The 14239-nt window shown below is 46.6% G+C and overlaps 1 protein-coding gene across 1 annotated transcript; it reads left to right on the top strand.

The window, feature by feature from the left end:
• The first annotated feature begins 5293 nt into the window (after positions 1–5293).
• LOC149333649 (uncharacterized) lies at positions 5294–13748 on the top strand. Its single transcript, XM_089557773.1, has 4 exons — positions 5294–5394; positions 9337–9438; positions 10026–10078; positions 13642–13748. The coding sequence occupies exons 1-4, from the start codon at positions 5294–5296 to the stop codon at positions 13746–13748; spliced, it is 363 nt and encodes a 120-aa protein (XP_089413899.1).
• Positions 13749–14239: the final 491 nt, after the last annotated feature.

The raw sequence follows: 14239 nt of genomic DNA, 5'->3' as shown, positions 1-14239 counted from the left end.
TGGTGGGGACGAGAGGAGAAGAATCAGGGCGGACATTGACGATCTAACGTGCGGCAGACGAACGCCTTTTCGCGCCGATTTTACTGCCTCTGTTCTGTTAGTCGCTTGCGCTGTGCTTCACTACCTTTTCAACTTCGCTGCCGCCGGCTGAGTCCGGTGCTGTCTTTTTTCTTGCGCCAGTCGACATTCTTTTATGCCGTCGGTGCTCAAGAAGAGTTGGGCCCGGCTGCGAGGCTAGGCCCGCCGCAGCGCAGAGGGAGGCTAGGTTACGGCGTATTATATCATTGTTGACGTCATCAGAAGACTGACAGCTATAGTGTGACAGACGGACGGACGGATGGAAGTAATGATGAGCCATTAAAGGCTTTCGCCTTAAAAGTTTTCATTGAAACGTTATGGTATTACTCTTTGGCTTCATTTATCGATTGCTTTAGCTGCACACACGTTTCAGCAAGTTTCCTAGCCGTGTACATGGATGGGAGCTCCCGATGCTGTTTTCTTATCTTTTTCACCTTTCATCCCTGCAGCACAATTTCTTTGGTCACCCGCGGGGGTTTGTAGTCGTACTAAAGTTTTTTTTGCGCACTTCAAAACAATGTTTTTAAAGAGCATCATAAGTCATCAACAGAAATTTCGTTTGTATGGCAAAGAACAAGGAAATAAGAAAAATATGTAAAATGCGTCCAAAATTGCAACATCATCAGCGCGGCTAAACAGAAACTGGGTGTGTCAGGGACATGGTGCTAGACTGAGCCGTGCTGACCGGATTGAGCTCAACAACAGGCTGCGAGAAGCAGCCGCAAGCTTCCCAAGCTCCTTCCAGCGGAAGCCAAGGGGGACGGAAGAGCTAGACCGCTGCAAAGCGACAGAGTTCCGGACATTCCTGCTTTACCTGGGACCCACAGTTCTGAAATCCAACCTTTCTGACGAGCTGTACAAACACTTTCTACTTGTGCATGTAGCTGTTCGCATACTTGCCTTTCCTGAACACCACCTAGCTCTAAACCAGTTTGCAAAGGATCTATCTCCTCAGATACTTTGTGCAAGAGTTCGGGAAGCTGTATGGAGAAAAGCAACTGGTTTAAACGTACACACACTGGCGCACTTGGCAGAAGAGTGCTTGAAGCACGGCCCCGTTGACAGTTGCAGTGCTTTTCCGTTCGAAAGCTACCTGGGAAAAGTTGAGAAAATGCTGCGGACGACTAATAGGCCTCTCGCCCAACTGAGCAGAAGGATGTCCGAAGCAAGGCATTGTGTGCGTTTGAGTACAGAAGTGGAGCGGCTCACAAAAGTTGGTGACTGCTTTCTGATTGACAGCTGTGCTGTTGTCGTCACTGAAATCATGCACGACAACGTTAAAGCGGATTTCTTTCCGAATGGAAAGGATTTTTTTAAGGCACCGATACCCTCCACAAGGCTCAACATCTGGCGTTTCAGTGCTGTTGGTCAACAAACCAAGATCTGGCCCCTCTCATACCTCAAGGGCAAAGTGCAATGCGTGAGGCTTAAGCACAAGCGGAAGCATGTCATTTTTCCATTGCTTCAACTTCAATGAAACCAGTGTTGTCGGAGCCTTGAGCAGTATATGTGCCTGCATCAAAGGAGCGGCCTGAACCGTGCCATCATGTTGGGCTGTGGGTTCATCTTGAATGCCCAGTTTTCTTGAGTAGCCACTGAAATCCTTGTGCCTACCAAAAGGAGACTTCCGTATTTTACCTCCATCAAAATGCAGCCTGGAATCAGGTTTGGTTTGGTTTATGGGGTTTAACGTCCCAAAGCGACTAAGGCTATGAGAGACGCCGTAGTGGAGGGCTCCGGAAATTTCGACCACCTGGGGTTCTTTAACGTGCACTGGCATCGCACAGTACACGGGCCTCTAGAATTTCTCCTCCAAAGAAATTCAACCGCCGCGGACGGGATGGAACCTGCGTCTTCCGGGTCAGCAGCCGAGCACCATAGCCACTGAGCCACTGCGGCGGCGCAGCCTGGAATTAATTTGCATTCTTGTGCACACTAGCAGAATACCATAGCCACGTAACACCACGACGAGTGAACAGCCAACACTAACACAATGAAGTTATGCCACAAGTTATTGAACGATGTTTACTAACAGAGCTCTGGAATATGCATATTCCACCTGAGGCGCATGCACTGAAGTATATGGAGTGCTTTGTCTTCAAGATTGGTGCTGATGCTGGCTACTTGTGCGCTGACATCTCCATCTCGCGGCACCAAGAAGAGAAGGGGCAGCAAAGTTTCCGACATTAGTACCTCTCCACTCCAGCTACCGCCCAGAGAAAGCAAGCGACATAGGAGTGAAGTCTTCGACCTTGGAAGATAAAGGCCCTTTTCAGGGCCATCCAAATGTGCTGGCAGGGCTGCAGCTGCGCCTCTGATAACTGCCAATTCCCCTCAAAAATGCTCTAAATGCCAAACCACAGGGCAGTGTTTCTTTGGTGTTGCATCAGCGTCTCAGCTACTGGAATCGCCAGAGGCAAAATTTCGATGCTAGGAAGGTGTTTGTATAAGTCAAAACGCTTTCCAAGCACTGGAATCTTGCCTCCAGTGATGCCAGTAGCTAAGACGCAGTAGCTAAGACGCAGTAGCTAAGACGCGATGCCGAAGAATCGCTGCCTTGTGTTCCAGCCTTTGGTAGCATTACAGTATAAAACAAAATTGTTATTTTACTGTCAACAATATTCAGCATGCAGTTTTCTGCATTAGCACGAATTTATGGTTGCCCTTTATAGAGCAACAGGACACAGGTCACACTTTTTTTAGGTGTTGGCAAAACAAAAACACTCAACCTGTATACCATACTTTTGAGTGCTGAAAACTACCATATAATGTAACAAACCATTCAGCGTGTTTTCATCTTTCACGTCCTGGATGTCGTGTTGTTAAAAGTAAAAGTGTACACTATGACAAGGATCATTTTGACAACAGAGTTTTGTTTTAAATACTTCACCACACTAACATTTTTCCATCAATCAATAGAATCATAGTACATTATTCACCAATATTCTTTCTTAACGTGATTTCTTATACATGCCTAATAAACTGTGGTACAAATATGTAATTTATTTGATGTCTTTTTAGAATGTCACCTTTTTCCACAACAATAGTGGCCGAAAACGCTTGGAAGTGATGCGACTGTATTAGTAAAACTATTTTTAATCTATTTTTAATCTAATGAAATGTTAGACGAAGCCTTTTGGTCCACTCCTCACAAATGGATATGAAGTGAAACTATTTGTTGCACGCAACCTAGTATAATGTTTCAAAGTGATAGTATTGACGCAATTGCAAAAAAATTTCAATATAAGGTTATATTCACTAAAAATGAAATTAACTTACATAATAAACGTAGACAGAATATGAGAAGATATATGAGGGATATTCAATTGCTTTACATTCTGCGGATTGAATTCTCGTTTTCTTGTGAACGGATTGTTCTGCTTTGTATTTCACACTAGCAAAAATGGATTTCTTAATTCATGCCATCAGATTTATGACTATTCTCATGATGAAAATGTTATGCGCAAAGACAGTTAATTGCCTTGAAAGTATGCATCAACACTTGTGAGTAAATATTCTGAACGCCTTTTTTTTTAGAGAGCCTTTTCCAAACTTCATCACTTTAAGAAGTGTGGGGTCTCTTGTGCAAAGCTTCATGACATGAAATTTACCTCGTGACCATAATCTGTAAACGCTCTCAAGAGAAACTGAGATGTGCAAAATGCGTCCGCATTACAGGGTCTATCAGGAGGCTTGGACTTTTTATTACAAATATAACTTACAGGCTTCTGGGTGCTGACGGTGATACTAGCCCCATAGCACTTTCGGTATCAATGGCGCAGCGTTTGAAGAGATTTGCGTCAGTGGAGACAACGCGTGTCGCGCTGGTTTTGATAAGGCAGCGTGGCATGCGAAGCATTCCGCACGCAGTGTTTGATAAGGCGCCGGTGCATGTGGAGCGCCAGCTTTCTTTGCTTCTCTTTTCCTCTGGTTTAATATTGTTCGCTCGAAAAACGCACCTTCTTCAAACGGCTGGGTTATACATATCGCACTACGTGTTGGCAGAACAAAATGTGTTCGACAAAACCGTGTTATAAAATAGCGACATCAACTCCATGCATCCCCTACTGTGGCGATGGCGGCATGTTGGTCTAGTGTTTCAGATATATGAGAGAATTTCTTCCAGCTCTTTGCCGCAACAGCGTATACGGCTCATTTGGTCGAAAAGCAGTCGTAGTTGTAGTTGTCGGCACGGCGCCTTGGAAAAAATCGGATCATGCCAACCATTTACCGAACAATGTTCCGGATTGTGTTATACGATTCAGCGTTTCGTGCAGCATAAACTTGTTAAGTTGAGCCTATATCTTGAGACACGAATTTGAACCGGCAACTTATAATCGAGGGCTGTGGGTGTCCGCAGAGATATGCGAGACAGTGTTAATTAGTGCGTTATTATACCATTACTCAAATAGAAATTTCATTTTCTTGATTACGGCACCTCTTTCTCTCTTTCTTTTTTGTTTGCATACCATAATTACAAAAGACGCCGCTTTTCAAAATTCGTATGCCTTCGTGAATGAATCTGACCTCTGCTCACTTTCGCGCGATCAATTACATCGCGCTTTTTATTGTAATTTCGCGTCAGTGTTCGACGCTAGCGATGTTGTTGGTCATAAAGAAGAAATAAATAAACAAGTCCGAATATTGAAAAAAAAACAGATTGAGAGAAATAGCCACCGATAATCACAGGGACATTCTTGGGCGTGTCGTGGAGCGGCACTGCCAATACTAGAAAACAGCGGACAAGTACGGCCATCGTTACGGGTGTAATGAGGCGGCATTGCCAATATGGGGACGACAGCGGACATTTAGGGCCATGTTTGGAGGTGTAACTAAGCGGCGTTGCCAACATGGGGACGACAGCGGACATTTAGGGCCATCATTGGAGGTGTAACTAAGCGGATTTGCCAATATGGGGAAACCATAGGACAAGTAGGGCCATTGTTGGAGGTGTAACTAAGCGGATTTGCCAATATGGGGAAAACATAGGACAAGTAGGGCCATTGTTGGAGGTGTAACTATGCGGATTTGCCAATATGGGGAAAACATCGGACAAGTAGGGCCAATGTTGGAAATGGCACATTGTGGCAGTGCCCATATGGGGACAATGAAGGCAACGTTCGCCCTGTATAGGGCCACACATAGCCAACAGGCTCCCAATATTGGGCCAACGGTTTGTGCTGCCTGGGGTAATACACCAGCGATAAAGCCAGCGATGCCTGTGAATGTGCCCATGCTTGCGCTGGCGGCAAGCTTCCAGCCACGCGAGCGTCTGCATGCCAGTCGCCGTGAGCGCGACGAATGGCGCCACCGAAGGTCAGTGTCCTCTTGTCTGCTGTGACGTGAGCGTCTCGCCATATAACGTAATTTATCCACTACCACATGCGAAAAAAAGGCTAAGGGCACATATACGCGGAGCCTAACGACGTACGCGCATAGTGAGAGTAACCTGCATGATCGCGAAAAAGCTGGAAAATTACTCGCACTAATCGTCCTGCTATCACAAAGGCAGCATGTATGTATACGCACGCATGTCCTGCTGCCTGCATAAATGATCACGGTGACTCCCATATCCAGTTTCCACGTTTCAGTTTTATAGCGGCGCATGCTGCTTATCAAATGATCAGAAAAAAAATATTTTTACGACTTCGTTCATTGCTTCTGCTAAAAATTTCAGGACAGTGACACAACCACCTCGCTAAATATAGAGAACAGCGTAAATATCCTAAGTCCCAATACAGCCGTCAGTGTATTTGAACACCGACACCTAGAAAGGGCGCGCGCGTGGGCCGTTGCCTCGTACCTTCGCTGTAATTTCCCTGCGGAACAAGAACCCGGATATTTGTCTGCTTGCGTGGCCTTACATCCCGCGACGCCAAGGATTGGGTGACGAGTTCTGCGACATGAAGTCGTGCTGCAAGAATTCGGTCACTGAGTGACTTCCAGGATGTACCTGTTGGGGGCTCCCCCTCCGTGACCAGGGGGCTGAATTAACCCGCGGGAACTCTGGGACTCCCTACTTCAAACGGGCATTTAATGCCCATTCACACTCGCAAGTAGCAAAGGGCATGCGACCAGCAGTTGCTTGCGATCAGGCAGTAGCTCCACGACACCGTTCCTCAGACCTACAAGGGTGACCTGCGGGTAGCCTGCTCGTTTGATTGTGACGTGAAATGAGAAGTCTCGGGAATGACGTCAGACGCGCGCTTTGGCCCAGTCTCCAGCGCCCTCGCGCTCGGTCCTTTAAAGTGGTCTGGTCCCTCGCTATTAACAGTGTGCTACTACAACCTGAGCGAAGAGGGGAATGTCGTGGCGGTTTCTATATGCGCCACGGCCATAAAATCGTAAGGGTGCGCTTCTCGCGGCCGGCCTGACGGCCTGGATGCCGGCTGCCGGCGTCAGAAAAATGCACTGGTATTGTTTGTTCACGACCAAAGCTCTGGGATAGAGTATCGTTAGCCAATGTCGAGTTGTTGGTAGTAGAAGCGATAATAGCAATACAAATTTCCTCCCATAACCGCTTCGCTGGTGCTCTGCAGTTTTCCTGGCCACTGCTAGCTCCGCTCCTGAAGGGGTCGCGGAAACCGAGCATATCTTTATTTCCCTATGACGCGGGGTTCACAGTAAAACGGTGCCGAGGGTAGCACCTCAGTGCTGGCCAGTTCCGAAGCGCACTCAGCTACAGCGTCTATGTGAAATCGGCTAGGTTTAGCGACGACAAGGGCAACCAGCGAGCAGCGCACAGTTGGTCGCCCGGCGCGACCGCGGGCAGCGTCGTTGCCGAAAGCTCGGCTCGCTCAATGATTGGCTCTGTAGCTTGCGAATCGCGCACGCAAGGCTGGAAATTCGAGCAGCGAGCAACTGGCCTGCGATTGAGCGAGAATTTATGCCCCCATTTGTAGCATAGCTGAACAAATTTAGCACACATGTATGCATGGAATATCGGCTGCGTTGCGGCGATTCTTAAGCTCTTCCACGACGCCATCATCACCGTTCGGGCGGACCCGAGCACATCTTTATTTCACTACGAGACATAGTTCACATTAAATCGTACTTACAGTGAAAAGAGTAGCACCTCAGCGCTTGCCAGTATCGAAGCGCTCTCAGCTCTTGCATCGAAGTGAAACCTGCTAGGCTTATAACTACGAATACGGCAGCCAGGGAGCAGGCCGAAGCTCGTCGCCCGGCACGCTCGCGAGCAGCGTCATTGCTGAAAGCTCGGCTCGCTCACAGATTGGCTCAGCAACCTGCGAATTGTACTCGCAAGGCTGCCAAATCGAGCAGCTAGCGGCTGGCCTGCGACTGAGCGCGTTCGCAATACAGGGCACAACGTGGCTGCGTTGCGGCCACGTTAAGGTGATTCTTAAGCTCGTCCTCGACGCCATCGTCACCGTACGTGACACACAGGCTGAGAACTTGAATTCGAGTACGTGCTAAAGTAAGCTGCTCGTATTTCTCGGAACAATCTGAACTCGAAAACACAGTTGCTTCTGTCAGCTTCCATGTGGGCTCTTGCTAGTGAAAGTACACTCGAACAGGATACGGCGAGTGCGGGCCGCTGTTGCATATCAGCTAAAGTGTGATGCAATTATCGTTGTAGTTCTGTAACGCACTTGATATCAAAGTAATGCGCTTTATACGGGTCACATTTAAGCTCTCAGTTTCATGTAGATCTCAGTTTCAGCTGCTCTCTGTCCTACCGCTCGCGTCGAACATATCCTTGATATGGACCAGTTTGCGATACGGTGCATTTCTTTGCCTTTTTGTCTCAATTAAGGGATTTTAGCTGCTGTCAATCGAAATTGCATTCCGTCGTCTGCGCCGTCGTCTGCTCCGTCGTCTGCTAGGACATACGGGGTCTGGGTGATGGGATCATAGGATCGCAGCTTCTACAAACGGCATGCCAGCAAAAGTACCTAAAAGCGCTTTGGTATTCGCAATTATTAAAAAAATAGCATGAAAAATTTAATTTGATTTTGGTGCGAACACAGTTCGAATATTAGTAATAAAAAAAGTGCATTTGTCGGTTTTTTTTCAACGACGCTAAACGCTAAACTATAGAAACCAAGGGCAAAACTGCAGCCGTCGGCGCTATGTTTAGCGGCACGGCAGTGCGAGTGACGCGTCACGTTTTTATTATTTTGATTTTCGTAGCATTGTTTGAGTGCTCGTGCGGCGGACATGTATGAAGAACGCAAGTGTGTTTTGGAAACGAACGACGAGAATTACGCCCTTTCAACTTTGGTGAGTTTGAAAGGGTAAAGCCATGAAGAAAGGCAGCGCTACGACTTCTTGTCATCTGGAGAGGCAACAAAGAAGAATGCGCGGTTTTACTAAGCCTGGATGAGACGCATGATCGGTGAGTCCCGTCTACGTGTCTTAACTAGTGATCTGTATTCACGCGCGTTATTAGTGTGCGCCTATATTGGTATGGCAGTGGAGGCAGTCTGCATGCGGTTGCCTCAGCTATAAGGCGTTACCAGAAAAGAACGGGCGTATAGCCTACATGGCAACTGTTGCTCCATAGTCTCTCTCTCCGGTTAGTACTCGGGTGCCGTGGTAAATAAAAATGCCACCAGATATCACAACAGAGTTATGCGGTCGCTAAATAGCGCTGCGAAAAACTACATAATATGTTTACTACATTCCAATAGCATATATTTGTGCTACGTAGGAGACGACAATGAGCGAGCACTGCCACGTTAGAGTGCTCTCGCTAGGCACGCCAGCTGCGGACAGACAAGGGAACTGACAACGGTCGAGTTCTCTCGCGGCTGGTGCCTATCGGATTGATTTGTGCTACTTAAAAGATGACGATGAGCGGCAGTGCCGTTCGATGGAGCACTCGCGCTAGGCAAGCTGCGAACAGAGTGCTCGGTGTTGGTACTCATCGGATTTGTGCTTATGGCTTAATATTTGTCATACAATTTTTTTCGGGGACAATAATCGCGTGTGAAAGGCTGGGGAGTATTCCTTGCCTAGTCATTTGTAAATTTTTATCTGTGCTTCCCCATGGAACAGAATTTGAGACAGTATTATGTCAAAGTTAGATCGTTCCTGCTTCTGCCCTGAGGTGTAGGTGTCGATGCTTCCTCGCCTTCAGAGCTTTGAGAACTGTTTGGGATGCAACTGCGCACTTATTTAGGATTTCAAGCTTTTTGCTATATGCCTTGTTTGTGTGGCCCGCTTTCAAGTCGTTCGCTATCGGTGATGGTTTGTTATTGATTTTCGCTTTCTCTTATTTATTCTTGGTTGACTGCCACCAGCTGTGCTGCCGGCGATTCTCCGCGCTCGGAACTATTCCCAGGCACGGGACCCTACCCACAGACCTCCCTGCACCACACTCACCAGTTTTCTTCGGTATTTTTTCCCTTGCCCTTACTTGTATTGCCACTAGACAATTTTTTTTGCAGTTTTTCTCTGCGTGCAGATTTTTTAAATGCAATACCAATTTTCGTTTCATGCTGTGATGTGAGATATCGTGCTTCTTGCTAATGAATGCATGCCTTTTCCACCCTCTCTTGTCATTTGTGCAAAGCAGACTGCTCTACTGGTCGCTACGTTCCATTTAAAAATACCTTCGATGCTGGTACAAGGCACCCTTGTAGTAATTAACTAAATCCTGTGCATGCTATATTCGAATAGTTACGCTCTTTTCATCATGCATAAAAATAGTGGTATTCCAGCCTGCTCATCTTTCAATGTGGTTGTGACAGTCATGCAAAATCTACTCAAAAAATGGATATGCGTGCATCATATACAGTCTGTTCATTTCTTTTCTCATGGATCATCTCATTGGTTTTTGTGTATTATGTTAATACCTTATTCGAATTTATGAAGCAGTAGACAATTTTTTCTCTTGTCGTTCATGACATTGTTACGGCCACTGACAACAGTTGATCTGACATATTTATTTGCAGTTGCCAGCTGCCAGTATCTGCTGGGCCATTCGTGCTTCCGGCTTTTGGCTGTGCCATCTCTCCTCAGCTGTTTGTGGTAGGTATTATCTTCCAGTGATGCATACCTTACCGGCCTATTTAGAAAAAAATATTTTAGACATAGGCTCACAGATGGGTTTAGAAATGCATGCAGAGCTCTACATGCACTTAACAGCAGAACCTCCCTGTAAAATCACATGAATCAGGTCCTGAATTACATGAATGTAATTACATGATGTGTATGACATAGTCGCTCACGTAGCTTTTGACTCTGCTGCTGTTAACATAATGGAGTTTACAGTGCTTCAGGTTCAGTGACTATTTCGCACATGTTGCCTCTTATGCATATGTGCCCTCTAAAAGGGCCAACATATTCCTTTATCCCTTTAAAAAGCATTGTGTTCTATCATGATGCTTTACCGGTATTTCTGGTGTGTAGACCAAAATGTCACTCAGTATTCTAACATGAAGCGGGAACTGAGTTTGTCCAATGTCTTCAGAATGCTTTACCAACTAGCCTCTCATCACACACTTCTAGTTGTCTTTATCACGCAAAGTGTTCGTAGGTTTCTGCAATTTGTTAGCTGGCAAATATAAAGCAAGGACGGCAGGGCTTTGTAATGTCCATGGGGCATTCTTGCAAGGTTCAGTGTGCATGTAATTTCTTTCTTTTCATGCAACATAAAAAGTATTTCCTTAGCACTCATGTTTGAGAGAAAATAATGAGCACTTCACCACTTTAAAATGAAGTCCATTTTGCTGCTGCACTAAATGATAGCTAGCTGCAGTTGTCGTGGCATCGCAAATTCACTAGCTAATATTTACACCTATTCATGATGCTTCAAGCCACTTGAATGCCATACAAACCTCTTGAAAGTACAGAATCCAGCAGTTTCGCCCTGGAGGTGTAGTACTAAAGCGAAAGTAATACAAGCAACAGTTGATGATCTGCTAGGGCAACAAGGTTCCAAGAGTTTGAGAAGGCCAGTGGGAGTCCGAGCCAGGTGGAGTTGAAAAATTTGACTAGTAGTGGACAGGGATCCTGAGGTTTGTGGAGGACACAGGCAAATTGGAGACTTACGGAAGAATTTTTTTACCAGCCAAAAAAGATGCATACACAAGAGAGAACCACAGAGGAGAAGGGCTGGTAAAAGCCGTAGTCCTCTGTGGTTCTCTCTTGTGTATGCGTGTTCTTTGGCTGGTAAAAAAATTCCTCCGTAAGGCCGAAACTCTGAAAGCTTCCTTTCCTTCGAAGTCTTCCTAACCTTACGTGAGGCCGCCTTTCCGCGAATGTTCGATGGAGGAAGCCAGCTTACTCTGAAAGCTCACCTCGCCTCTCCTCAAGTAAGGAACGCATGCCGCGTGTCTGGGTTTGAGGGTTCCTTCACATCGGCCAATAGGACGCCGAGCAGGAAGTTGCATTCCCGCGGCGAAAACAAACATGGCGGCGCCCTTCGAAGCTGGGCCCCTCGATTCGGACTGAATTCGTCGTCGTTACTGCGTTTTTCAGTGCGTTCGCTGGCCATAAATGGGCCATCGGTCTTTCGCTTCCTCTCATCTCGCCTCTAAGGAAAGTATGAGTTATAAATTTGCCTTATTTTTTTATTTAGATTGGCGATTCAGCCGCTTTTAGGCTTAAGACCATCGGTTTGTTGACAGAAATGGTTTCCGTCCTAACAACCAGATGGCGCCACTAGGCTGAGCTAGGCCGAAAACTCGTCCAGCAGATGCAAAGGGAATAGCCACATTCCCTTAGAAACGCTGTAACCCGCAAAATACTTGCGTCTAGCGTGCGTAAGCATGCACACGCTTATGGTACATAGACAGCGTCAATTTATGCTATTTGCTAGCCATATCTCTCACGCCACGAGCGGCGACGTGGTAGCCGGGAGGACTGAACGAGGCAACATTTCGGCGGCAGCGGATTTCGCTCGCTCTCGCCGCCGAATGCCCAAGTGTGACAGAGCCGCACCGGTGCGGAATCTGAATGCAAACTCTTCCTCTGAGTGCACTTCCACTGGATTCACCGCGTCGCGAAGCGACCTAGCTATTCGAGGATACAGGTACACTTCATCGAACGCATTTTCACAAGCACGGTTAAAAAATTTCGTGTCGCCCGCGTAGCGGTCAGTCCTCGCTGCCATTTTCTCCCGCCTCCTCAACTGCGCTCACGCCGGGCTCGCGTCCTTGCGCCGCGTCTCGTCGCCCGCGTGAGTGTGCGAAGTCACTTCTGCCAGTGAGGTGAAGCCCTCCTCCAGGGCCAGGAGCGACGTAAGGACGCATGAAGGCAGCTGGCAGCTGCCTTAACTGTGAGGAGGCACCAAGGACGACCTTACTTAGGGCTCCTCAGTAAGGAAGCTTTCAGATTGACATGAGGGCACCTCACTGCAATGAAGGCTTCCTTACTGAGGTAAGGAAGCTTTCAGAGTTTGGGGGTAAGTCTCAAATTTGCCGGTGTTCTGCACAGACTGCAGGATCCCTGTCTGCTACTAGTCAAATTTCACTACTCCCCCTTGACAGGACTCCCACTGGCCTTCTCAAACTCTTGGAATCCTGTTGCCCTAGCAGATCATCAGCTGTTGGTTGTATTACTTTCGCTTCAGTGAAATTTGACAAGTAGCGGACAGGGATCCTAGGATTTGTGGAGTACACAGGCAAACTGGAGACTTATAGAAGAATTTTTTTTACCTGTGTTTATCCTGTGTGGTTCGGTTTTTTGTATGTGTCTTAGGCTGGTAAAAAATTCGTTAGCATGTCATACCATCAGGCCCACCATTCAGCCTTGTTTATGGAAGAGGCCGCAGTCTTCTTTCAGTGCGCTGCTCTGGGCATGGGATGCAACGTATACGGCTCTTGGTTTTTCGGTAAAACCTGGTTTCTCCGAATTGTTCCACCCCGAAAAGATTCTTAAAAATCAGCTGAACTTCTGCATCCAAATGTGTCTGAAAGGAAGTGTAATTTGCTGGTGCACAAAGGTCATGAACCGTTAGAGAGTAGTGAATGTCTCGTATTTCCTCTAAGGTATATTTTAAACAAATGCTGGTTATTTTAATTGCTGTGTAATGCTTTTTGTTGTTCGTCGAGTTGCATAAAATTTTGGATTTGGAACTACATGTGCTGTCTGGTATTTCATTGCAATAACTATACCCATAATTAGTCAGCCTTGTTTGAATATATAGGTACGCATTTTGTATGGGTGCTTTGCAGTCAGAATGGTGGATGAATCTTCTGTGAGTTTTCTTCAATGGAACGAAGGCAACTGGAGTGACTGTTCATGTGTCACTCAGCCAATACTTCTCCCACAGGACCAGCAAGCTTCTGAGTATCTATGACTCAATTATCGGAGCTGCAATTGCCCTCCGAGGCTGCCTGCGTTGACCTGTGCAAGGCTAGCGGCTCGGAGCTAACAAGCATTTGACACCATAGAACTATACACAGTGGTCCGGGGCCGTGAGCACATAATTGTTAATGACGTATTGGTAAACGACGTTCACTGCAGGAAGCTAGTGTGAAATGAGACTAATTGCACTTGCTGAAAATGCTGTTTTTTTAGTCATTGAAACAATGCAATGCTCATCAAATTTGTTACCTCTTACTGATTCCTCAATTTTTTTTCAGTTTCAAGCGACCAAGAGTTGCATGGAAGTCGAGCAAGCCACCAAGTTGCGTGCGATTCGGGCCAGAAACCATGAGCAGGCTGCGAATATTTCAAATCACGAGTGGTTACATTGACTCAATAAAGCAAGCTTTTACTGTAAGTACAGTGTTTTTGGAACTGCATTACTTTGGGATGCATGCATTAAGCTGACTGCTAGCTCTGCAGTTACCCATGTGTGTGGAGCAAAATTGCTTCAAGAACAATAATGGGGTACAGCAAACAAGACACAAGATGGACAAAACGACAGACTACAGGACAACAAGACAGACTACAGGACAACAAGACAGACTGCAGGACAACAAGACAGACAAAAGATGCGACATGCCAAAAACATGACAGACAGCACAACCGACTACAGCACGACAGGACAGACTACAGCACGACAGGACAGACTACAGCCCAACAGGACAGACTACAGCCCAACAGGACACACTACAGCACAACAGGACAGACTACAGCACAACAAGACAGACAACAGATACGACATGCCAAAAACATGACAGACAACACAACAGAAATTTTCTGTTGTAATCCTGTTGTGTTTTTTGACTGGGCACCATTTTTC

The sequence above is a fragment of the Amblyomma mixtum genome, chromosome 8 (genome assembly GCF_055824585.1).
Source record: "Amblyomma mixtum isolate Tamu chromosome 8, ASM5582458v1, whole genome shotgun sequence".
Classification (NCBI taxonomy): domain Eukaryota; kingdom Metazoa; phylum Arthropoda; class Arachnida; order Ixodida; family Ixodidae; genus Amblyomma; species Amblyomma mixtum.
Note: the sequence above shows the minus strand (reverse complement) of the source record. Positions and strands in the feature narration are given on the sequence as shown.

What these genes read in the sequence shown, in the direction of transcription:
- LOC149333649 (XM_089557773.1), top strand. Translation starts at nt 5,294, where the DNA reads ATGCCTGTGAATGTGCCCATGCTTGCGCTGGCGGCAAGCTTCCAGCCA. An exon ending in GACGAATGGCGCCACCGAAG is followed by an intron (nt 5,395 to 9,336) that starts GTCAGTGTCCTC and finishes TCTTGGTTGACT; the next exon opens with GCCACCAGCTGTGCTGCCGG. An exon ending in TCCTCAGCTGTTTGTGGTAG is followed by an intron (nt 10,079 to 13,641) that starts GTATTATCTTCC and finishes TTCAGTTTCAAG; the next exon opens with CGACCAAGAGTTGCATGGAA.